The sequence below is a fragment of the Temnothorax longispinosus genome, chromosome 11, assembly GCF_030848805.1.
Source record: "Temnothorax longispinosus isolate EJ_2023e chromosome 11, Tlon_JGU_v1, whole genome shotgun sequence".
NCBI classification, from domain to species: domain Eukaryota; kingdom Metazoa; phylum Arthropoda; class Insecta; order Hymenoptera; family Formicidae; genus Temnothorax; species Temnothorax longispinosus.
In genome coordinates this window covers 12,558,577-12,582,320 of record NC_092368.1, presented here as the reverse complement: position 1 = coordinate 12,582,320, position 23,744 = coordinate 12,558,577, and the positions used below count along the sequence as shown (strand labels likewise).

Below are 23,744 nucleotides of genomic sequence, written 5' to 3'. Positions count from 1 at the left end.
CAGGAGTAGTGGTTCGATTTCGGCATTCAAGTAGCTACACGTTGAAGGCATGACTTACAAACTTATTGATAACATGTACCAATATTTAACACAAAAACATTCGCTTGCTTCGTTATGTACTGTAATAACGAATGCAGATAAACGCACATCATGAGCAACTGAACACCCGATAGTGACTTATTGTTAATTCAATATGGCCGCACCCTTCACTAACACTTGCACCTCGCACTCGCATCAGCTTTTCGGCAGTGCGTCCATAGATGTTAATGGTCTAGTATAAAAGTCTGTGGATATTATATATTTATAATTTTAGTTCTGTTGTCAGCTTACAAGAAGTTGCTGCCGGAATCCGCGCACGCAGAAGTGGCACAGATATGACGGCACACAGTGGCCGCCTTTGTAATTAAGAATAAAACATTAGGATTGTAATTATACAGTTTTTTAGATAATTAAATTATTTTATATATAAAAAAAAAATTGAAATGCATCAGTTTTAGCCTTCCAGCAAAGGGTCGATTGTGTATCTTGAAATAATGAGGTAAAAATTACAAAAGTGAGAAAATTCATTAGCGTATCTACGATTTTATTTATCAGAATCTAATAAAATCTGTTAACTTTTGTCATTTTTACCTCATTTCAAGATACACAACCGACCTCCAGACGTACGCGGCGGCGGTTTATTTTATCGACTTTAAAAGTTGGCGGGAAGTCGACTTTCCGTCATGACGGAAAGTCGACTTTTAGTCGGCGTTTTTTGAGACATTCGCCGACTTCAAGTCGACTTCAAGTCGACTTTCGTCCTTAAAAAAGTCGACTTTCTGCCAAGTCAGTATTGGTAGAAGTCGACTTCAAGTCGACTTAAAGTCGACTTTTTGCTCTTAGGGGTATTAGCATCTTAAGATATTACTTAAGACGGTCTTGAAATATAAGATCTGATTATGAATACCGGCCTAAGAAGTATTTAAAATGATCTGTAAATATAATAATTGATTAAGAACAAGCCTTAGTGCGCACTCAGTGTGCACTAGTGCAAGCGCCCGAATTCGCTATGAGAGCGGCCATCCGGCCCATCCGGGGTGTCCGGGGGGTCGATTGTGTATCTTGAGAAACGAGGTAAAAATTACAAAAGTGAACAGATTTTACTAGATTTCGACAAATGAAATCGTAGATACGCTAATGAATTTCCTCACTTTCGTAATTTTCACCTTATTTCAAGATACACAAGGTGCGTTCGGGGAGACGCTATTAGCGCTACCTAGCGGTACTGGCTGTTCGCGAAGCTCTATGATAGCGCTACCAAACGCTGTCGTGACGTCATTAAGGCCTTCACACATAAAATGTCGTAAGGACGTAAAACGTAGGCGTAAGAAAATCGATCAATCCCAATCAAGTATTTCCCCCTACTGTGGTTACGGACAGCACAATACTTGATTGGGATTGGTCGATTTTCTTACGCTTACGTTTTACGTTCTTACGCGATTTTATGTGTGAAGGCCTTTACTGGTAGTATTATACGTCATAACTGCTCGCTACCAACGCTCTTCCTTCCGAGGTAGTGCATTAATAGCGTTAGCGTTTACAGGCTATATGAACAGCGCAATAGTGAATGGTAGTGAATTGCGGCGTTTGAACCAAAATAGTTTGGCGGCGGCAAAGCTCGCCGATAATTTTCTCTTTCAGCGGCGGCGGAATGGGCGAGTGATAATTTATCGGCGGCGTTATAATACATTTTTTTAAATCCTTCTGACTTAAAATAAAGTTCAATTTTAACTTTTTATAAATAATATGAACAAAAATAGCAAACAATAAATACTCAGCACTTGTTTTCAAAATACGATCACTTTATTAGCATTACTATCTTTTTTTTACAAAAAAAAATTTATCTTAAAATGTTATTCCTGACCATCATACGTAGCAAAAATAAAATGTAATTCACTGGTATGACCATCAGATATCAGATATGAATAATATAACTTATACTTAATGTAAAACTTATTTTACTGACTTTAAATACATATCTTTTATTAATTTAAAATAATTATCGAGAATAAATAATATTTTATTAAATTTTGATTATTTTAACGAAGAATGTTTTGCTGTGATAAGCAAACCTGCAGAAGAAAATGCGCGTTCAGATGCTAAACTTGTAATCGGTATGGCATAAATGCAGCATACCAAATTTGTATAAATTCGGCAGTGACAACTTCATTTTATTCTACCATTGTAGAGGATCTTCGATAATAGATTCTGACATATGTAAATACTTTTTAACTTCGACAAGAATAGGATCTTCAAGAGGAATAATACTTGTATGTTTCGCAGCCAACTCCAATTTTTTAACTCCAGCCAACTCGTAATTTTTTAACTCCAAGAAGCTCACACGATTTATTAAAATAATCTGCTTCTTTTATTAAATGCCATATTATGAAAAAGTAAAACTAAACGTGAGAATCTAACTTATTATATATATCATAAAAATAATAATCTTATATTTGGTGATTAATATAGAAGCTGTTAATCACAATATTAATTACAATAGCTTTAATTACAATATTAAGCCTAGATTTTGTAAATCTAGATACTGTAAATTACCTAGACTAGGTATTGCTTAGATATATAGTTTATAAAAACTGTAATAAGTTATATATAGCTTAATGGACAAAATTCAAGTACACTAATTTTTTTTATTGTATTAAAAGTATAAATTAATTTTATATAGCATATAATCCAAATGGAACCAAATATGGATATATAATTAAAAAATATATTTATTTATATTTCTCATTTTATATAAAAACAATGTCACTCAACTGGACAATAAGTTTTACTAGAATAAAAATATTTGTTAAAATATGATCTAATCTAAAACACGTCACTTGTTAATAAATAAAATATAAAAATAATCTAACCTGCTCATTTCTAATATTCAAGGGAACCATTTTGTGGATCATATATATTAAAAATTCCTCAGGAGATTGCTGCTTGTCTGCGAGATATTCAGCAACACCTCTAACACTTTGAAGAGTCGGATCCAGAAATGCTTTGCAAACATGAGTTTCATAAAATAATTTTTTTAAGTTGTTTTACTACAAATGAATCGTATTCATATACACACATACTACTCTCAACTTCTGCCCTGAAAATATTAAAAAAGTAATTGATACAGCAGCATCTATTAACTCAGCTTTTCAAATTTGGCGGCGCAGGGGTCTACGAAACGCTACGCTAGTACGCTACTGCTGTTCATGGAGGTCGCATTCGCTAGCGCTATCATAACTCTATGAACGGAGTTAAGGCCTTCACACATAAAATGCCGTAAGGACGTAAAACGTAAGCGTAAGAAAATCCACCAATCAGAGTCGACTATTCCCCTCTTTAAGAGGGAAGAAGAGGGGAATAGTCGACTCTGATTAGTGGATTTCCTTACGATTTACGTCTTACGTCTTCCGTCGATTTGTGTGTCCGGGGCTTTAATAGCGTTAGCGTTGGTAGCGCGCAAGAAGACTAGAGACCCAGGAGACCGAACTCCTTAAAATTTCAGTGGTGGGGGTGAGTCAAAATGTGGTCCGGCGCTGTTCGCAGTATGGTCGCCGGCCAATTCATGAACTACGGCGTGCTGGATTTCCGGTGCAAGATGGTGCAAGAGCTTCGTGCAACATAACCAAGAACATCAGCTTGGCATCTTGGCAGATGTAAACACTGAATTTAATTTTGATGTCGTAAGTATTAATAAATAATATATGATACTTAGGAACGACGAAGTTCACATAGGAAACTTTTTTTGGATAAAACAAGTGATAAAAAAAATACGATATTCTGTGTTGTGAAATATAATCAATTGAATTTTTTTGCATAGGGCACTGAGTCTGGAAAAGTAATTGATGCAACCATGGGCGAATATCGAGAAGAAATTGAGGAAAGATTCGTAAAAGCAGGTTGTGAAATACACGGCGACTACAGAATTGCAAAGACATGCAAAAATTGTCTATTTCAATATCTACGAAAGAATGCAAAACTCATTCAGTTGCCACATGAAAGTTGGGGATTTGTTGTGCAAGATCATCGCATAATATTTGCTAAAGCAGAGAATGATTATACTATAAAATTAAATATGATCATTGATTCGAACATGAACGGAGAGATATATTTTAAACAAAACCATATAAAGTGGCTAATACCTGAGCCAGAATCAGTGAGAGATATTGTTGAAAGTTTGAATTGTATTGATAAACTCTTGGTTTTTCAAAGCATATAAATTTTTGTAATGAAATTGATAATAGCTTCCTCGGAACAGCTAAATTGTACATAAAAATGTTTATTGATATTGGATGTGTAAAATGCAATGTAATTTTTTTAAAATAAAATTATGGTTTTTCCTTTATATTTATCTCCTTATATTTTTACATAACTTTAAATATATATTATAACTTTAATAACATAACTTTTATTCAGTCTTTTTTTTATCGAACACTCGTTTTTATTTTTTTGCAGATTTTTCACCAAGTTTCGATTGTTTTCGATGTTTTTGCATCTCCACTTTCTTCTCATCATATATTTTATTGTAAGTTTTACTGAGAATATGTGCTCTGCTTAATGTATAATAATGAATCACCCGTTTTGTCAACGCTCCCTTATGTTCTTGACATCCAATGAACGGGAAACTCTCGAGGAGGATATTCTCTGCTATGCGCTGGAAAGAATAACAATTCAGCTCCTCGGCACCAATTGTCTTGAGAATTGCTCTTTCAATAGCGATCAAGAGATTGAATAAAGCGTCCGACGGGAACTTTAAATAGCCGTTGGTGAGTTTTTTGTAGAGAATATCTCAAATATATTTTCAAAGCATAATTTATAACGATTTTCAACTTACACATAAACTTTCGTCTCCTGCATCCATGGACTCTTCTTCAAAATTATCTTGATGTACATCGAAAATACATGGTACACTACCTTGATTCAATTTAAATTTTTCACGTGGTATTTCGTTTATTGTTCCATCTTTCAAGACAGTTCGAAAAGTCCGCTCAACATCGTTGTCCTTGAAATGTTTATCGCAAATACGTAAATATTTTCGAGTAGCGTTTCCCTTACTCAAAAACGGAGAAATCTTATCTATCCAGATTTGATTTTCATGAGAATCCTGAAAAGTGAAAAAATCAAACTGATTGTATGTTCTTGAGAAAATGATTGTTATTCATTTTTATTTCAATCAAATACACTTACCTTTGGAAATCCAAATAGCGTCCTTTTATTCGAATCCAAATTGGGACATTTACTCTCACAATTCACAATGCAACACACTTTAGACATGATTTCACTTTGTTTTAAACGGTTTGCAACAAACAAGAAGACTAGAGAACAAACGACGTAAAGATTCGAACTTATCCAGCACGTAGCGTCATGGTAGAAAGAAAACAGTGTTTTCTTTCTACCATGCGTAGCGTAGTTCATGAATTGGCCGGCGACCATACTGCGAACAGCGCCGGACCACATTTAGCCCAGTAAAATGACTCGAATTTGTCGATTTCGAGGAAATAATACTGACTAGGCTGAAACTTTGTAAACAGGCTTGTTTTAGGGTACTATTTAACATATTAAAAGTCCCCACGTGTAGACGCTACGTTGCGGGGAGGGAGGGTCCAAAAGGTCCCAAAAATCAGTTTTTCGCAAATAACTCGGAAAATATCAACTTTACGAAAATTTATGTAGATATAAAAATTGTAGCTTACAAAATTCCGCACAATTTCGTTTTTTATTCAAGTCTGTACGACCAAGTAGAGCAGAGATAGAATTATTTTTAAAATTTGAAGGAATTAATACTGACTGGGCTGAAACTTTGTAAACAGGCTTGTTTTAGGGTACTATTTAACATATAAAAGTCCCCATGTGTAGACGCTACGTTACGGGCAGAGGAAGGTCCAAAAGGTCCAAAATAAAAAAAAAAAAACCAGTTTTTCGCAAATAACTCAAAAATATCAACTTTACGGAAATTTATGTAGATATAAAAATTGTAGCTTACAAAATTCCGCACAATTTCGTTTTTTATTCAAGTCTGTACGACCAAATAGAGCAGAGATAAAATTTTTTAAACACCGGTAGTTTTGCGACGCAACAAAAACCCGTACACGCGTCGCGCATTTTTCACTAATATCTCGAAAATGGACTCTCAAATAGAGGCTAACGCGTACGCGCGTCGCGCATTTTTCGCTGATATCTCGAAAATGGACTCTCGAGTCAAGGCAAAACTACCGGTGTTTAAAAAATTCTATCTCTGCTCCATTTGATCGTACAGATTTGAATAAAAAACGAAATTGTGTGGAATTTTGTAAGCTACAATTTTTATATTTACATAAATTTTTGTAAAGTCGATATTTTCCGAGTTATTTGCAAAAAACTGATTTTTGGAATCTTTTGGACCCTCCCCTCCCCGCAACGTAGCGCCTACACGTGGGGACTTTTAATATGTTGAATAGTACCCTAAAACAAGTCTGTTTACAAAGTTTCAGTCCAGTCAGTATTATTTCCTCAAAATTTTGTCATTTTACTGGGCTAATTTTGACTCACCCCCACCACTGGAGTTCGGTCTCCTGGTCTCTAGTCTTCTTGGTAGCGCGGTAGCGAGCTCCCCGAACGGACCCACAATCGACCCCCGGATCCATGGTGTAAGTAGACCATAGAGATGTAGGGTGCGTTCGGGGAGACGCTATTAGTAGAGCTCTAGATTATAATGGCGTTTTCGATTTACTACTCGACCCGACTCGGGTTGCATCAATTGACCTAGTTTACATCGTCGAAACGTTGGTACGCGTATTAAATTTGGTGCGCATGAAAGCTTTAGTACGGGCGCGTTTACATCGAATGTACTAAGGCCGGTATTCATAGTCTTCAAGATCGTCTTAAGCAGAGAGAAACCTGAGAGAGGCCATCCCGGCATTTTTCGTCAATTTTTCTGTGTCACATTTTCCGACGCGCCGCCTGAGAAAGTGCGTATCAACTACGTCGTTTCGCTCGGTAATCGCACATGGTTTGCGTCCGTGCTAATGGTTCGTGTCCGAACTAGCCAGTTAGAGGGGATATGCTGCGGCCGCGGCGCACAGTGGAGCCGTTTGCGCAAATCGCGGAAAAAATTATGTTACTTGTAAAATATGCAATGAATGATCATAGAACCTTTCAATGTTGACTTATAAAAATTGCAAAAGTGTATATTTATTAAAAATTAATGATAGGAACAAGTATTTGATTGAAATTAAATAAAAATTCAATTTACATTTAATTTACGTATAAGAGCAAAGTAATTCTTGCGTCGATCATCGCTTAAGTCTAAATTTTTTTGATGTGGTTTACTTCTTAAACTAGTTATTAACGGATCGGATGACACGAGCATCATATGCATAACATCTTCATTTGTAAACAGACGGCTACATTTTCTACTATGATTAAGTCGATATCGTTTATAATCCTTAATTATTTCTTGCCTCTTGAGCTTCTTCCGATAATGTCCCAAACAGGTAACGCTGCATTTTCCGAGGCATTTTCTATAATTTCCTTACCGTGAAGAAGAATTTTATGAACGGTAATTGGCATAAAGTACCAAGAATATTTTTCAATAAATATTTCCGCTGCCTTGTACGCATAAGAACCGAATTTTTCTGAATTTATTTCTTCACCACAATTAATTGTTTGTAATATTGTGGAAAATCTTCTGATCAATTTCTCGTCAACTCCAGTTATTTCTGCTGTGATTTTTGGATCAGCAAAAAATCGTCGAGAAGTATTTCCGTCATTAGATGATCCGGAACCTTGTTTAACGATGTCTACCCTCAGTCCAAGTTTATTATAAAAAGCGTCTTGTATTCTTTTTTTTGTTTCTTCTTTTTTAACGCGTGTTTCTGGCGTTGTTGACCACTTATTCTTGAAAGACAAATTGTAGGCAATATGTAATATACATTCCATGAATTTGATTCGTGCGTGCAAGGGTGACATTCCTAATTTGAGTGCTTCTTTTCTTTGTTAGACCTTTTATTAATTTCTGTTAAGTTGTTCATTTGAGATGGTTTCTCTCTGTCTTAAGTAATGTCTTAAAACGCTAATACGGCTCTGTGATTGGGTCATGACATCTTAAGATTGAACTTAAGACGGTCTTAAATAACTATGAATACCGGCCTAAGCATGTACTAAGGGAAAAAAATAATACGAATTTAATTCATGTTGATTGCCTCCTACTGGTGGTATTGAGAATAGCAAATTAAGTTTATTTCGTAAGTGATGTAGCATTTAGTTGAATGAAAACAAGAAAATATGAATAATAATAGTGTGTCAAAGTGTATGGCCAGGTTTTTTATGTTTCAAAATTTACAATATACTCGAAGAAGACGCATGATGCTAATAATAAGAGCAAAACGGCGAGCCTTATTACAACGTCTACTAAGGTTATGTTTGGAACAAAAATTTAATTTAATTTTTATGTGGAAAGTAATAATAAACAATCCGATACCTCCACAACTAATTACGACAGGCATACAATACAGAAGAATATGGATGAAAAAAAGAAGTTACGAATTTTGGGACTCTATTGTATTAAATGAATATACTGATTCTGAATGGGTCGAAAGTTTTCGAATGTCAAAAATGAATTTTTTAAAATTGCGTGATTTACTGGAAGATGCATTAAAACCAAAAATGCAACTTTTGAAAGCTAGAGGGAGCCTGTATCTGTAAAAAAACAACTTGCTATAGCTTTGTATAAAGTTGCTAGTTGTTCTGAATACAGAGTAGTTGGAAATGTATTTGGTGTACATAAGTCAACAGTGAAAAAATACCTTTACAGAGTTGTGAAAGCAATTAATGAAGTTTTAGCTCCCGCTTATATTAACCCTTCGCCCGTAAACTATAATTTGACTGGCATCGTCCGTAATCTGGGTCGTAAATGTCCTGTCGTTATTTTGACCTAGTAAATAGTGTTCAAAAAATCTGAAAAAATTCTGTAATACTTGTATACTATCCTATTTTATAATCCCAAAGTTTATTTAGCGATTCATTATAAAATAAATTGTTTATAAATAATTCTTTATGCAAAAAATTCATAAAAATCCATTTTTATTAAAAAAATCATATCTCATTGAATTTTAAATCAAAATAAAAAATTCCAACGAGGTTTTATAGTTAAATATGTGTACTTTCAAGAAAAAAATTCTGTATATGGGTCATTTTTAAAAAGTATAATTATTCTGAGGATTGGAAATGGCGTTTTTTGAGTTAAAGAAAAATAAGATTTTTAGCGTAATTTTTACATTATTTTATTAAAAAATCATATAAAATCGTCTTTCTCGTAAATAATATCTGATATTTGTCGCTTGATCATCCATTGTACTCTGAAAGTACATGTAATTTCTTTTTACACGTGTTTTCATCCACTCACATTTTGAGGTTATATATATATATATAATATACACAATCATAAAAAAATATCACTTATATAAGTTAAAAATAACTGTAGTAATATGAAAATGACGTTAAATTAATTTTACTTCCTTGCACGAAAGTCTGGCACTGTCCGTAATCAGGGTCAATATTGGCACTGGACGCACTTTGACTCGCTGCTGGTCAAGCACACTGTGACACTGGCGAATTCCAACGAAACTTTGGGCATGAGTTCTCCCCACTACCTACTTTTTTTACGAGGAAAAGCAAGCCCCCCCCCTTTTTCATTTCGGCGGTATTCTATTTTGAATTTCGGCTTGTGCCATTTACGACCCAGATTACGGGCGAAGGGTTAATATGCCAAATCAAGATGAAGCTAAATATATTGCAATGCAATTTGAAAACATCTCTCATATCCCTCAAATACTTGGTTGCATCGATGGAACACATATACCTATTACAGTACCAGAAGAAGGTTATAGAGATTTTGTAAATAGAAAAGGATGGGCATCTTACAATGTTCAAGCAATAGTTGATCATAATGGAAGGTAATTGAAAGATATGATACAAATATACATATTAATAAGAAAATGTCTATTCTGAAAATATATACAAATAACTGTCTATTTACATTTACAATATTATTTACAGATTTCGTAATGTCTTTGCCAAGCACCCTGGTAGTGTTCATGATGCTGCAGTTTTCAAAGATAGTACATTATACAAACACTCACAAGAAATAATACCACAGGTTTTTATCTTTGTTATTTATAAATTATGTATTTGATTCTTGTCAGTAGAATCGACTTTGAAATGAATTTTGACTGATTATTTCACTTAGTGCCTATTTTGACAAGTCTACTCATATCGATATAAATTTTTTTTCTTATCTGTACATTTTGGAACTGATAAATTGTAGATAATAATATATAATTCAATTTAAATAACTGTAAACTATTTGTCATATTTGTTATTAATTTTATATGTTTGTATATATATGTATATATATATATATATATATATATATATATATATATATATATATGTTGATATATGAGACTGATTTATTTTTTTTTAACTTTCATTTTGTTATAGATGGAAAAACATGTAAACGGCCAAGGAATACTTTTCATGATAGTTGGAGATCCAGCCTATCCACTTCTGCCATGGTTAATGAAGAGTTATTCTGGTTCTCTTTCACCTGAAGAAGAATCATTTAATGTCTACCTCAATTCCGCAAGGGTTTCAGTGGAAATGGCATTTGGAAGACTGAAAGCTAGATGGAGAATATTACAGAAAAAAGTGGATTGTAACTATAAATTTGTACCTCAAGTTATAGTTGCATGTTGTGTGCTGCACAATTTTTGTGAAGACAATAAAGACAGATTTCTTCAAGAGTGGTTGCAACCGGTTATTGAATTAGATGAAGTATTTGTACAACCAAGACAACAAATAAATTGTGAACGAGACAATATACGTTCTACTATTATACGAGAATGTCTAAAAGATTACTTAGCCGCAAACTTTCCTCTTCGAAAAACACTATTAAGATAAACAATTGTCTTTGAAGTATTATAAAACGGAATTACTTTGTCTGTTGAAGTTCTACTCTTAGCTAATGTGTATTAATAAATATGTGTATATGTATATATAATAAATTAAATATTAATCAATACTTCTATTTATTTATGTAACATTTTTTATATTATTTAATATTTTTTATATGCATTTGAACAGGTTTAAATTTTAATAACATTTTACCTTATTGTATCTAAATGTCTTGTACTAAACTTAATATTTATAATACTTTGATTTCACAGTACATTAGTTATTAAATTTTAAACTAAATATATTTTATAACACTTTGGTTCATCTTATAATATATACTTATATTCTTACTTATAGTTATCTTATGCCTACTTATAATTATATATAGTTATATGTATAAGGGAAAGGTACCAATACCCGAACACTTAAGCATAGGAAATGTACCAATACCCGAACACGTATCTGTGTCTGGATACCTTTAAAAAAATATAAATTCATGAAAATAAACGTTTGGATATTATAACTGAAGTTTCAAACTACAAGAAAAAATACTTTTATCTTTGAATTTAACTCGCGTTATAATTATAAATAATAAAGGTATTCGGATATAGGTACATGTTCGGGTATTGGTACCGTTCCCTTATTCTTTGGTTTCAGTACATTAAAATTTTAAACTTAACATGTTTTATAACACTTTTTTGTTCATATAATATATCCACTTATATATACTTTTATTTTTGTATTGCTCAGTATGTTTCAAAAAATTTTCATGCCTTTGAATTGTCGTTGTTGTTCTCCTCAGTAATGGTAGAAGATGTGAATGTTGACACCATTGGTCTATTGGTAGAAGATGTGGATGTTGACGCCATTGGTCTATTGGTAGAAGATGTGGATGTTGACGCCATTGATTTATTTATTTGGCTTGACCCAATGATACTTCCTTCTTTTATCTATTAAACAAGATGTTATATTATGTAAGTAATTAATATATATTACTATAAAACGTGATTTATATCCGTAAACTTAACGAATTCAACTGTAATGGTTTAGAAGAGAAACGGTCAATTTTGTCAGATTTAACGGAATTAACCAATTCCTTCCTCAATCTTTACGATTAAATTTGTCAAGTTTGCGGATGCTGCTTACGCAAATGTCGCTTAACACAGGACTAATTTTATTATAAACATACTGGAATAATTTTGACATTTTGTGGCAACTTATAGTTTGTTGATATTCCATAATTTTGAGACATAAGAAAATTTTGTGGCATTCCATAATTTGATGGAGAAGCTTGAGAATTTATTACTTGCAACGCTTGCACAAAAGATTGCATCTGTTCTCTTTGAAATGCATGCTCCTTCTCTATTATTTCGTTTTATTTCTCCCATAATCTTTGGTTTTCCATTTCAACTTTTATCATCTCTTTCTGCATGTCATTTTGTTTTACAATAATATCTGATAAAAGTTGTAGTTGTGATAGCATCAGATTCTCTGTATACTTGTCTAGAATAGTTTCGTAGCTTTTTCTACCTGTAATGTTGTTATAACTATATTAATACTTATATTTATCTGCTAATATCAATATTACATAACATTGATGTACAATAATCTATATATATTATATGATGTAGAATTTTATCAACGATATATGTATGTACATTATACATTTAAAGTTGGTATTACATTAAAATTGCAGCTAATTGACCAGAAACATCTGATATTATTTAATAGCGCTATACCTGAAAGCAATCCACGTTTCTTTTTTCTAGGAGGTTCATTGCTGATAGTTGAACTAGACTCGCTTTCTTCTGGGATGTCACTGTCATTTATAGTTGAACAATCCTCTGTATATTCACATGCTGAAATCATATTCAATTAATTATTTCTTTATTTTAATAATGATTATGTATGTACACTATCGAACGTTTCAGGAGTAGGATTCTGAGTGGATGTTATACTACGTTAACTAAGTTTTATGTTTTACTTTCTTTTATTTATTAGTTTTTATTACAGATTTTGAAACAGAAAAAGATGTACTTTGTATCATCTAGGCTTTGAGTACAAATTCAAAGATAAAAAATTCAAGAATTTAAAGCATTTCACATAAATTAGCTAATTTCATTTATATATAAATTAATTATGATACTTACATGATTCATTTTGAACATTAGCAGTGTCGATTCCTGAAGAATCATTAAGAACTTGCACATTTGGCCGAGTACTATACAAAATGTCTAATTGTTCATAAAATGGACAGGTTTTTTTTGCTGCACCACTAACATTATTTTCACGTTTACATTTATAATAAGCTAGTTTTAAATTTTTTAACTTCAATTTCATCTGTTGGGCCGTTTTAGAAAAACCTTTTTTTTCCATATCTTCTACTAATAAGTTGAAAATATCTACATGTTTATGTTTTTTTCCGTCCATTAATGCAATTATTTGTCTGTCAGTACATAACTCTAAAAATGTTCGGGTTTCTTCCTCTCCCCAATTCAATCCTTTTTTACAAGACATTTTTACGTAATTACAGAGCTACAAGTCATAAGTAACCGGTTTTTAGCATTGAGGTTATGCTCAATACTAAATTCCCTCCAAACTGAGTTTCATGCGTTTACATCGTTATTTGTATCATTTGGTACGCGTATCAGTTTAGTACGATACTCCTATTTAATACGCTCGTACCAAATTGATTCGGCAGTGTTTACATCGTGCGTACTAAATATTTAGTACGAATTTGGTACAAATATAGTACCTGATACGCGTATCAAATGCACGATGTAAACTAGGTGACGTGGAATACATACATAGATATGTATGTATTCCACGTCAATGATGCTAGAATCCTGTATACATGATGCGACCCGAGTCGGTTTGAGTCGCAAATCGAAAACGCTATGTTGGTACTAAAAGGGCGCGAAAAATTTGAACGAGACATGTAAACCGTTTTCCGCTCACTGCCAATATGGAACATTTATAGTATACGTAACATATATAAATGTATTATAAATTTGTTTTGTGGTATATATATCTATTTGCAGTGAATATTGAAACGCAGTAATTATTATATTTTTAATGCACTCTGTATGATATTCAGGATAATGAAATAAAAAAAGTCTTGAAATTTTATAATTTTATCTTGAATCATATAAATTATATTGTATCTTTGTACTTATGTTGTGTCTTTGGTATGTTTATATATATATTTGTACTTATATTTAATGTTTATCACATTATATGTTATCACAAGTGTAATTACTTGTTTACAGCATTTCTCATGCCAACGCTCTTGCTTCCACACTTCGAAGATTTATTACGAACTATTGTATTGTTAAATTTACGCACGATGAAATAAATGCGTGAAAAAAGATATGCTTTCAAGATATATGCTTTCCAACAGAATGGCACAGTGGAAATTAGTATGTAATACAAAGCGGCAGCAACGTTTCTAACATTTCAGATAATGTAACTACACCTGACAGAATTTCTTCTTCACGTTCTCGAAATATGAACTCTGCATTTTGTAAAAAACAATAAACCAATTCGCTACAAAATATTAGCTCTGAATATTTGTCAAAAGTGTCTGGTCGAGAGTAATTGCTTAGATCAGTGAGAACCTGTACACGAGAAATATCGTGTCTGTGAAGTTGGCATATCATTTTCCAGCAGATCAAAAATAAAAGGCAGTTCTTGTCGCATGCAGTCGAGTTCTATAGTTCCTGATACTTTTTAGTAATAGTTCTGGTGATTTTACCCAAAAAACAGTCGATCGAAAAAATGATCTGCTAACTTCCCGTAGCAGATCATTTTCTAGCAAATCAAAAATAAAAAAGAGTTCTTGTCGCATGCAGTCGAGTTCTATAGTTCCTGATACTTTTTAATAATAGTTCTGTTGATTTTGCCAAAAAAAGTCCATTGAAAAAATTATCTGCTAATTTTCCAAAATCTCGGAGTTCCGGTTTATTTAAAATATTTTTCGAATAGTTCTGAGCATACTGAAGCATTTTCTAAAAAGTTCTCGACATTAGCAATGTTGTACGATTGTTTAAAAAATTAATACCGCTCGAAAACCGAGTATTTAGAGAGAATAGGGTGATATGCTGTACGAAATGTCGCAGTTCCGGTTTATCTAAAATATTTCTCGAATAGTTCTGAACATACTAAAGCATTTTCCAAAGAGTTCCCGACCCTGGCAATGTCGTATGATTGTTTAAAAAATTAATACCGCTCGAAAACCGAGTATTTAGAGAGAATAGGGTGATATGCTGTACGAAATGTCGCAGTTCCGGTTTATTTAAAATATTTTTCGAATAGTTCTGAGCATACTGAAGCATTTTCTAAAGAGTTCCCGACATTAGCAATGTTGTACGATTGTTTAAAAAATTAATACCGCTCGAAAACCGAGTATTTAGAGAGAATAGGGTGATATGCTGTACGAAATGTCGCAGTTCCGGTTTATCTAAAATATTTCCCGAATAGTTCTGAACATACTAAAGCATTTTCTAAAGAGTTCCCGACATTAGCAATGTTGTACGATTGTTTAAAAAATTAATACCGCTCGAAAACCGAGTATTTAGAGAGAATTGGATGATATGCTGTACGAAATGTCGCAGTTCCGGTTTATCTAAAATATTTCCCGAATAGTTCTGAACATACTAAAGCATTTTCTAAAGAGTTCCCGACATTAGCAATGTTGTACGATTGTTTAAAAAATTAATACCGCTCGAAAACCGAGTATTTAGAGAGAATAGGGTGATATGCTGTACGAAATGTCGCAGTTCCGGTTTATCTAAAATATTTCCCGAATAGTTCTGAACATACTAAAGCATTTTCTAAAGAGTTCCCGACATTAGCAATGTTGTACGATTGTTTAAAAAATTAATACCGCTCGAAAACCGAGTATTTAGAGAGAATTGGATGATATGCTGTACGAAATGTCGCAGTTCCGGTTTATCTTAAATATTTCTCGAATAGTTCTAAACATACTAAAGCATTTTCTAAAGAGTTCCCGACCCTGGCAATGTCGTATGATTGTTTAAAAAATTAATACCGCTCGAAAACCGAGTATTTAGAGAGAATAGGGTGATATGCTGTACGAAATGTCGCAGTTCCGGTTTATCTAAAATATTTCTCGAATAGTTCTGAACATACTAAAGCATTTTCCAAAGAGTTCCCGACCCTGGCAATGTCGTATGATTGTTTAAAAAATTAATACCGCTTGAAAACCGAGTATTTAGAGAGAATAGGGTGATATGCTGTACGAAATGTCGCAGTTCCGGTTTATCTAAAATATTTCTCGAATAGTTCTGAACATACTAAAGCATTTTCCAAAGAGTTCCCGACCCTGGCAATGTCGTATGATTGTTTAAAAAATTAATACCGTTTGAAAACCGAGTATTTAGAGAGAATAGGGTGATATGCTGTACGAAATGTCGCAGTTCCGGTTTATCTAAAATATTTCCCGAATAGTTCTGAACATACTAAAGCATTTTCTAAAGAGTTCCCGACCCTGGCAATGTCGTATGATTGTTTAAAAAATTAATACCGCTCGAAAACCGAGTATTTAGAGAGAATAGGGTGATATGCTGTACGAAATGTCGCAGTTCCGGTTTATCTAAAATATTTCTCGAATAGTTCTGAACATACTAAAGCATTTTCCAAAGAGTTCCCGACCCTGGCAATGTCGTATGATTGTTTAAAAAATTAATACCGTTTGAAAACCGAGTATTTAGAGAGAATAGGGTGATATGCTGTACGAAATGTCGCAGTTCCGGTTTATCTAAAATATTTCCCGAATAGTTCTGAACATACTAAAGCATTTTCTAAAGAGTTCCCGACATTAGCAATGTTGTACGATTGTTTAAAAAATTAATACCGCCCAAAAACCGAGTACTTAGAGAGAATAGTGTGATATGCTGTACAAAATGTCGCAGTTCCGGTTTATCTAAAATATTTTTCGAATAATTCTGAACATACTAAAGCATTTTCTAAAAAGTTCCAAACCCTGGCAATGATTGTTTTCAAGCGGTATTAATTTTTTAAACAATCATACGACATTGCCAGGGTCAGGAACTTTTTAGAAAATGCTTTAGTATGTTCAGAACTATTCAAGAAATATTTTAGATAAACCGGAACTGCGACATTTCGTACAGCATATCACACTATTCTTTCTAAGTACTCGGTTTTTGGGCGGTATTAATTTTTTAAACAATCGTACAACATTGCTAATGTCGAGAACTTTTTAGAAAATGCTTCAGTATGCTCAGAACTATTCGAAAAATATTTTAAATAAACCGGAACTCCGAGATTTTGGAAAATTAGCAGATAATTTTTTCAATGGACTTTTTTTGGCAAAATCAACAGAACTATTATTAAAAAGTATCAGGAACTATAGAACTCGACTGCATGCGACAAGAACTCTTTTTTATTTTTGATTTGCTAGAAAATGATCTGCTACGGGAAGTTAGCAGATCATTTTTTCGATCGACTGTTTTTTGGGTAAAATCACCAGAACTATTACTAAAAAGTATCAGGAACTATAGAACTCGACTGCATGCGACAAGAACTGCCTTTTATTTTTGATCTGCTGGAAAATGATATGCTAACTTCACAGACACAGAAATATCACACGAAGTAGATTTCAATAAAGCCGATTTGCACGTTTCGCATCGTATGCGATGCCTATTTATAACCGTTCGTACAACTGCTCCACTTAAGTTTATATAAAAATTGACCTTCTTCTTGTTGCTTTATTTTCGCTTTAACCTTGTAGTTTTTCTTACGTAGTAATTGTATTTTTCCAAGTAATTCTTGTTTTTCAATGTCAATCGAATGTTCTGGTATTGGACGTGTCAATTCTATAATAACATTTAAAGCAATTAAAAATACATTACAATATTAAGATACTGAGAGTTGATTAAAAATTAATTATTTTACTTGTTCTTGAGAAATCTACAGAACATGGTGCATCGGGTATAATGCGTGCGATTCTGTAGAAGGATCATTATTAGTTGAAGATGATGCATCCGGTATAATGTGCGATTCTGTAGAAGGATCATTATTATTAGTTGAAAATGATGTATCCGGTATAATGTGCGATTCTGTAGAAGGATCATTATTAGTTGAAGATGGCCCATCATCTGGAAAATTTGCAGTGCATAATATACATTTATATATATATACAGCATTAATATTGTACTTTCATTCAATATTATCTTTAGATATATTATGTAACCAGATAGGAAAACTGGGCAAATATTGGACAATAATTGCAGCATTCACAATTTTATCCAAATTTTGTCACATAATATTACACATCTTTTACTATCGGGGTACATTCATTTAAAAGTGCACATACATGCATTAAAATATAAACATTTACCTATGCATGGTGTATTAGCCCAGTAAAATGACTCGAAATTTGTCGATTTGGAGGAAATAATACTGACTGGGCTGAAACTTTGTAAACGGCTTGTTTTAGGATACTATTCAACATATTAAAAGTCCTTACGTGTAGACGCTACGTTGCGGGCAGGGGAAGGTCCAAAAGGTCCAAAAAATTAGTTTTTCGCAAATAACTCGGAAAATATCAACTTTACGGATATTTATGTAGATATCAAAATTGTAGCTTACAAAATTCCGCACAATTTCATTTTTTATTCAAGTCTGTACGACCAAATGGAGCAGAGATAGAATTTTTTTAAACACCAGTAGTTTTGCGACGCAACGAAAACGCGTATGTGCGTCGCGCATTTTTCGCTAATATCTCGAAAATGGACTTTTGAATCGAAAAATGTTTTAAATAAAAGTTGTAGATAATATAATTACGAACAATTTCGTGTTTTATTCATTTCTGTACAGTGAAAAATCGAGGAAATCCGAATATTTAAATAATTTATAACCGCCATAGAAGAGATACGATGGAAATTAGTTGTTAGTCTTCTTCTTCTTCTTCTTCATTTGCACTATTTGAATAGTCTTCATCCGATTCGGAATCGCTCATTTCGTCAGATACGAACATATTTAGGCAGCCGTTCTGTTTGCAATTAGCACAGAGGTCAGAACATCTTAACCCTGCCTTTTTGCAGCCACATGACCCGGTGCAATTTGATTTGCATTTACATGCTATTAATTTAAGAAAAAAAAATAAAAAAAATTAATAACTTAATAAATTAATAATTTAATTTAAAAAATTAAAAATAAATAATAAATAATAAATAAATAATAATAATAATAAATAATAAATAATAAGCTTGCTTAGAGCTGCAAAGTTGCTTAGGAACGGTTTTCCCAAATTTTAGCCAAATTAATTAACGAATCTCATTTCACTTATGCTCGTTTTAATCAGTAAGATCAGCCGCGCAAGATGGTACAGAGCCGGATTTTCCATTTTGGCTCTTAAAAAATTTATAATAAATAAAATACGGACTCGCAGCTAAGCAACCCGACAGAGGTCGGTAGTGTTACTCCTGTCGACCCTTAAGGGGATGCTGGAGCCGTCTGTTTTACCGGCATTTTTTGTCGGCACGTAGCGTCGTATTAATTTGACAGAATTAAAAATTCTTCTCCAGAATTGCAGTACATACATTAATGATTCGGGGAAACTCCGATTTTATATAGAAAACGAGAAAAAATTACGGAAGTACAGATTTCCTTATCCTACTCTTATCCCAATATGGCGTCTCGAGTTGCGGCGAGCTGTCAGCTCGTCACAAGATGTATTTCATATAAGAGATATACCATTGGTACGAACGCGAAAACAAGTTTCCCCGAATTGCACAACAAGAAAAACATCGATAAACCCCTCAAATCAAGATTTGGAAGCGTAATATAAAAGTATAATGTCGGTGTGCATCGTGCGTATGTGTGCGTGCAATGTAGCGTGCTATCCTTGTCTATATCTTTGTCTATACAAGGACAGATATAGTTCGCCGGTCTTCTTTACCGACGCCGATCGAGTTCGGCTACGGCTCCAGCATCCCCTTAAATTAACATAGTAAAACGCGCTCTCAAAAGTCCCATACTTGATGGAAATATTTACTTCTGCGTATAGTTTTATTCTTTGCTCTCTAAATTTTCCTATACTTTCTTGAAATTTTTTGCATGTAAAGAAGGTTGTCGTGTATAGAAGTATTTACACCATTTGCACGTACGGCTATTACTTTACATGAATTTCATTTTTCATCAATTCGGAAATTTGCCGCTGTAAGATACGTCAAGTAATTACGACAGAATAAGTGCGCTTCTATGATTTTGCATTGCTTTTACCGCATCTCGACTAGCGTCTCGGGCTTCTGAAACAAAGCTGCGCTGACTTGTTTACAGAAACCAAGGATGTATATTAAACTGCGAGAAGAGATATATGTATTCTCCGAGTGCTGAAGATTTTAGTGACATATTTATTAATATATTAAATATATTTGTTAATCTGCACTTTGCTTTCGGAATTATGGAAAGTTGCATATTATACGAGGGTCGTTCAATAAGTCCTTAGAAAAAGATAGAAAAACAAGTTATTTTGGTTCGATTTTTTTTATTTTTTAACAATCTTCTTTTAGATTTTCTAAGGACTTATTGAACAACCCTCGTAATTAATTGAATTTTATAAGCAAATGGTACATATATGTATACTTTGAAAAAAATTTGCAATAATATTTCTAATAAAATGATTATTAAATATTTATATTTGTCCCTTTCCTACGCAAAAACATGTATGTCTTTTGCACAAACTAATTCCAGAAAAGGTTTTTAATTTAATTTAATTATGTTCGGCGTATCGCCTTGTATATAGTTGTAAATAATCGTTAAAATTATCATTAGTTTAGTTATCGTTTTCACAGTAATTTTGCGTGAAACGTCGGCAGATCGCGAGCAGTAGAATTATGCGACTCACCTGTCGGTGCTGCCATCGCCCATCCGCCGACGGCATCCACTCCCCCCGAAAAGGGACCAACTACTCGCCCGCGGCGACATTTTCCAGGCCCGCGCCGGGCACTCACAGTCAAGCCGTCTTATGGCACACACACACACACACACCTCATCAAGCCGTCTTACGGCACACGAAAAGGGATCTGGAGGATCGCCCGGCCGCATGACCACGACCTCTCGCCTCCTCTCGACTATTGCTTGCTTGCTTGCTTTCACCTGCTTGCACGTGCCTGCCTTGCATTTTCTGACCTCCGCCCTCGGATATCTGTTACTTTTTGTTATATCTGTTACTCGTATCTGTTACTCGTATCTGTTACTTTTTGTTATATAGTGGCAATATAATCGTTATATATCTGTGTTTGCTGGAAAGGATAGAATGACGCTATTAGCGTTAATAGCGTCTCTCCGAACGCACCTTTAATCCTCTCTCTGTTCTTAAACGATAATCCTCTTGAATGCATAAATTTATACATTTTGTTGATAGAAAATAATTCGAAATGAATACTCTAAAAAGTTTTCGGGAACTAGAATTATGGTGCATGTAACTTCCTAAATCATTCTTAAAGTATACTTTTATGAATTCTTAAAGAATCACAGTTCAGGAAAGAAGAAAACTTTAGGAATATTTTAGGAATTTACTGTGCTATCTGGGTTACTACAGAAGTAACGCTCGCGTAAACGTAGTAACAATCCTAGTCGTCGTAGTAGATTAATATCGTACGGGTATACGAGCACAAGATGGCGACGGCAGCAAAGTGAGGGTAAAGTTCGCCTCTCTCTACTAATCTAGGGGCGAAACTTCCGAAAACGTCCATGCTCAGATTTAGATAAAACTTTGTGAATAGGTTCCTTTTAGATAGAAAACACATATACTAAAAGGATTTTTTGCGACTCCAAAGTTTAACAACTTTTTTAACATTTTTAACTTACTGCCTCCGCACATACATTTTCCACGCGAAACAAATTAAAACAGCTCTCAAGTAATGTAAACAACCATAAAATCATACACAAAATACAAATATATTAGTTTATATACAAAACAAATAAAAAAATTATATATATATTATGAAACATTATATATTCTCTAATTTCCTGACTAAAGTCCCGAAATAGTTCACGCATACTTGGCCCGGCCCGGCCCGAAAGCAGGGGGGGGTGTGGGTGAACCTCGGTTCGCGTGGAAAGTGTATGCGTGAACTATTTCGGGACTACCGCACCTCCCCCGAAAGCACGGGGGGGGGGGTGTGCGTGAACCTCGGTTCGCGTGGAAAGTGTATGCGTGAACTATTTCGGGACTACCACACCTCCCCCGAAAGCACGGGGGGAGGTGTGCGTGAACCTCGGTTCGCGTGGAAAGTATATGCGTGAATTATTTCGGAACTACCGCACCTCCCCCGAAAGCACGGGGGGGGTGTGCGTGAACCTCGGTTCGCGTGGACAGTGTATGCGTGGAGGCAGTCCCTTACAGAAAAGTATTACTGACTAAATACTAAAAATCTCAGTGATTTAATACTGTCAATATTTATTTGGGAAATACTGGAAAAATACTGGTAGTGATAAATATTATAGGTAGTGATTAATACTATACACAGAACTACTGGTGCTTAGTATTGAATTACTCACCGATATTTTGATTTCTGATATTTACCCGGTATAAAAAAAATTATTTTTTTCAAAATTCAATTACTATTTTATAACTAAATTTGTTTTTTAAGATGCAGTCTATAATTATAAATATTTTCTCGTATTTGAAAAACACACTTACCTTGGTGGGATTCGAACTCGGGACCTCTGGATCGTGAGCCAACTGCCTTACGTGGTAGACTACTTCTTAATTTGATGTAAGTGTTATATATAGTCTACATGTGTCATAACCAGCGCAAATATATAATTTTTCAAAAATCATCTTAAGAAACAAATTCAGTTTAAAAAAAGTAATAAAATTTTGAATTGGATATAAGAATAATATCCGCAATACTATTTCAAAACTTGTACACTTTTATCACGACGAATTAGTACAGACCTTTATATAAAATGTATTTGTGCATTACTTTTATCTCTCTTCCTTAATATTATCAGGAATTACCCATTATAATGTTTCTATACAAATTGTAGTACTGGTCAGTGATAAATTTCACATGAAATATTCAGTTCAGTACTTGAGTATTAACATTAAAATACTGGCCAATGTGTATTACACATGGAATCCTCGGTCCAGTACTTCAGTACTAACATTAAAATACTCATCAATAATTCAACACAAGTATTTATTACACAAGTATTTATCACCTAGTATTAAATGCTTTCTCATCAGAAATTTAATACTAAGTATTCAATACTCGTCCTGTATTAAATACTACTTTCATAAATTACTGGCCAGTAATAAAATACTGTGCAATACTTGGATCACAGTGATTCAAGTACTAATAAATACTTAATTTTAGTGTTATTAATACACAAAATAAGTATTTATTACTAACCAGCTAGTAATATTTTTTGTAAGGGTAGGTTCCGCCTCCCTGCGGGGGGCTCCACTTTTTTCGGTAAAGCAGAGTATATAAACTAATATATTTGTACTTTGTGTATGATTTTATAGTTGTTTACATTACTTGAGAGCTGTTTTGGTTTGTTTCGCGTGGAAAATGTATGTGCGGAGACAGTAAGTTAAAAATGTTAAAAAAGTTGCTAAACTTTGGAGTCGCAAAAAATCCTTTTGGTATATGTGTTTTCTATCTAAAAGGAACCTATTCACAAAGTTTCACCTAAATCTGAGCATGGACGTTTTCGGAAGTACAGCCGTAGTATCTTTACTTTACTTGTAGTTTCCGCGTATTTTTTTTTGTTATTGG

General features: G+C 33.6%; 3 protein-coding genes and 2 long non-coding RNA genes across 9 annotated transcripts in view; 3 read left to right on the top strand and 2 right to left on the bottom strand.

The window, feature by feature from the left end:
• Positions 1 to 23,744, top strand: part of LOC139821896 (probable ATP-dependent RNA helicase DHX37) — a 102,116-nt gene that overhangs the window by 1,355 nt on the left and 77,017 nt on the right. The window contains exons 6-7 of one of the 3 annotated variants that reach the window (XM_071793317.1): positions 326 to 3,719; positions 3,857 to 4,381. The exons of 1 other annotated variant lie outside the window; for it this stretch is intronic. In XM_071793317.1, the coding sequence (XP_071649418.1) occupies positions 326 to 378 (53 nt within the window). In that variant the 3' untranslated portion in view covers positions 379 to 3,719; positions 3,857 to 4,381. Of the gene's footprint in view, positions 1 to 313; positions 3,720 to 3,856; positions 4,382 to 23,744 lie in introns of those variants that run through there. One more of the 3 variants, XM_071793316.1, reaches the window with a different exon arrangement.
• On the bottom strand, positions 4,365 to 6,585 carry LOC139821899 (uncharacterized). Of its 2 annotated transcripts, XR_011734384.1 has the most exons (4): positions 6,565 to 6,585; positions 5,224 to 5,351; positions 4,871 to 5,140; positions 4,365 to 4,690 (listed from the first exon to the last, which is right to left on the bottom strand). It is a non-coding gene; the product is annotated as an uncharacterized lncRNA (long non-coding RNA). The 2 variants fall into 2 exon arrangements; XR_011734383.1 differs by lacking the exon at positions 6,565 to 6,585 and having other exon boundaries at positions 5,224 to 5,411.
• LOC139821900 (uncharacterized) lies at positions 6,553 to 14,951 on the top strand. Its single transcript, XR_011734385.1, has 3 exons — positions 6,553 to 6,662; positions 11,771 to 11,942; positions 14,238 to 14,951. It is a non-coding gene; the product is annotated as an uncharacterized lncRNA (long non-coding RNA).
• LOC139821892 (uncharacterized) lies at positions 8,971 to 11,093 on the top strand. The gene is made up of 3 exons (XM_071793302.1): positions 8,971 to 9,968; positions 10,072 to 10,171; positions 10,516 to 11,093. The coding sequence occupies exons 1-3, from the start codon at positions 9,778 to 9,780 to the stop codon at positions 10,972 to 10,974; spliced, it is 750 nt and encodes a 249-aa protein (XP_071649403.1). The 5' UTR covers positions 8,971 to 9,777; the 3' UTR covers positions 10,975 to 11,093.
• Positions 11,780 to 14,039, bottom strand: LOC139821894 (zinc finger and SCAN domain-containing protein 29-like). Of its 2 annotated transcripts, none has more exons than XM_071793312.1 (3): positions 13,119 to 13,747; positions 12,708 to 12,827; positions 11,780 to 11,918 (listed from the first exon to the last, which is right to left on the bottom strand). In XM_071793312.1, the coding sequence occupies exons 1-3, from the start codon at positions 13,483 to 13,485 to the stop codon at positions 11,878 to 11,880; spliced, it is 528 nt and encodes a 175-aa protein (XP_071649413.1). In that variant the 5' UTR covers positions 13,486 to 13,747; the 3' UTR covers positions 11,780 to 11,877. The 2 variants fall into 2 exon arrangements, with proteins under 2 accessions (XP_071649413.1, XP_071649412.1); XM_071793311.1 differs by lacking the exon at positions 11,780 to 11,918 and adding an exon at positions 12,155 to 12,498 and having other exon boundaries at positions 13,119 to 14,039.

Excerpts from the sequence above, each read along its gene's own strand:
- LOC139821892 (XM_071793302.1), top strand. The coding sequence starts at position 9,778 with ATGCCAAATCAAGATGAAGCTAAATATATTGCAATGCAATTTGAAAAC. Across the intron at positions 9,969-10,071 it reads ATAGTTGATCATAATGGAAG|ATTTCGTAATGTCTTTGCCA; the intron begins GTAATTGAAAGA and ends TATTATTTACAG. Across the intron at positions 10,172-10,515 it reads CACAAGAAATAATACCACAG|ATGGAAAAACATGTAAACGG; the intron begins GTTTTTATCTTT and ends ATTTTGTTATAG.
- LOC139821894 (XM_071793311.1), bottom strand. The coding sequence starts at position 13,485 with ATGTCTTGTAAAAAAGGATTGAATTGGGGAGAGGAAGAAACCCGAACA. Across the intron at positions 12,828-13,118 it reads TAATGTTCAAAATGAATCAT|CATGTGAATATACAGAGGAT; the intron begins GTAAGTATCATA and ends ATATGATTTCAG. Across the intron at positions 12,499-12,707 it reads GAAACGTGGATTGCTTTCAG|GTAGAAAAAGCTACGAAACT; the intron begins GTATAGCGCTAT and ends ACAACATTACAG.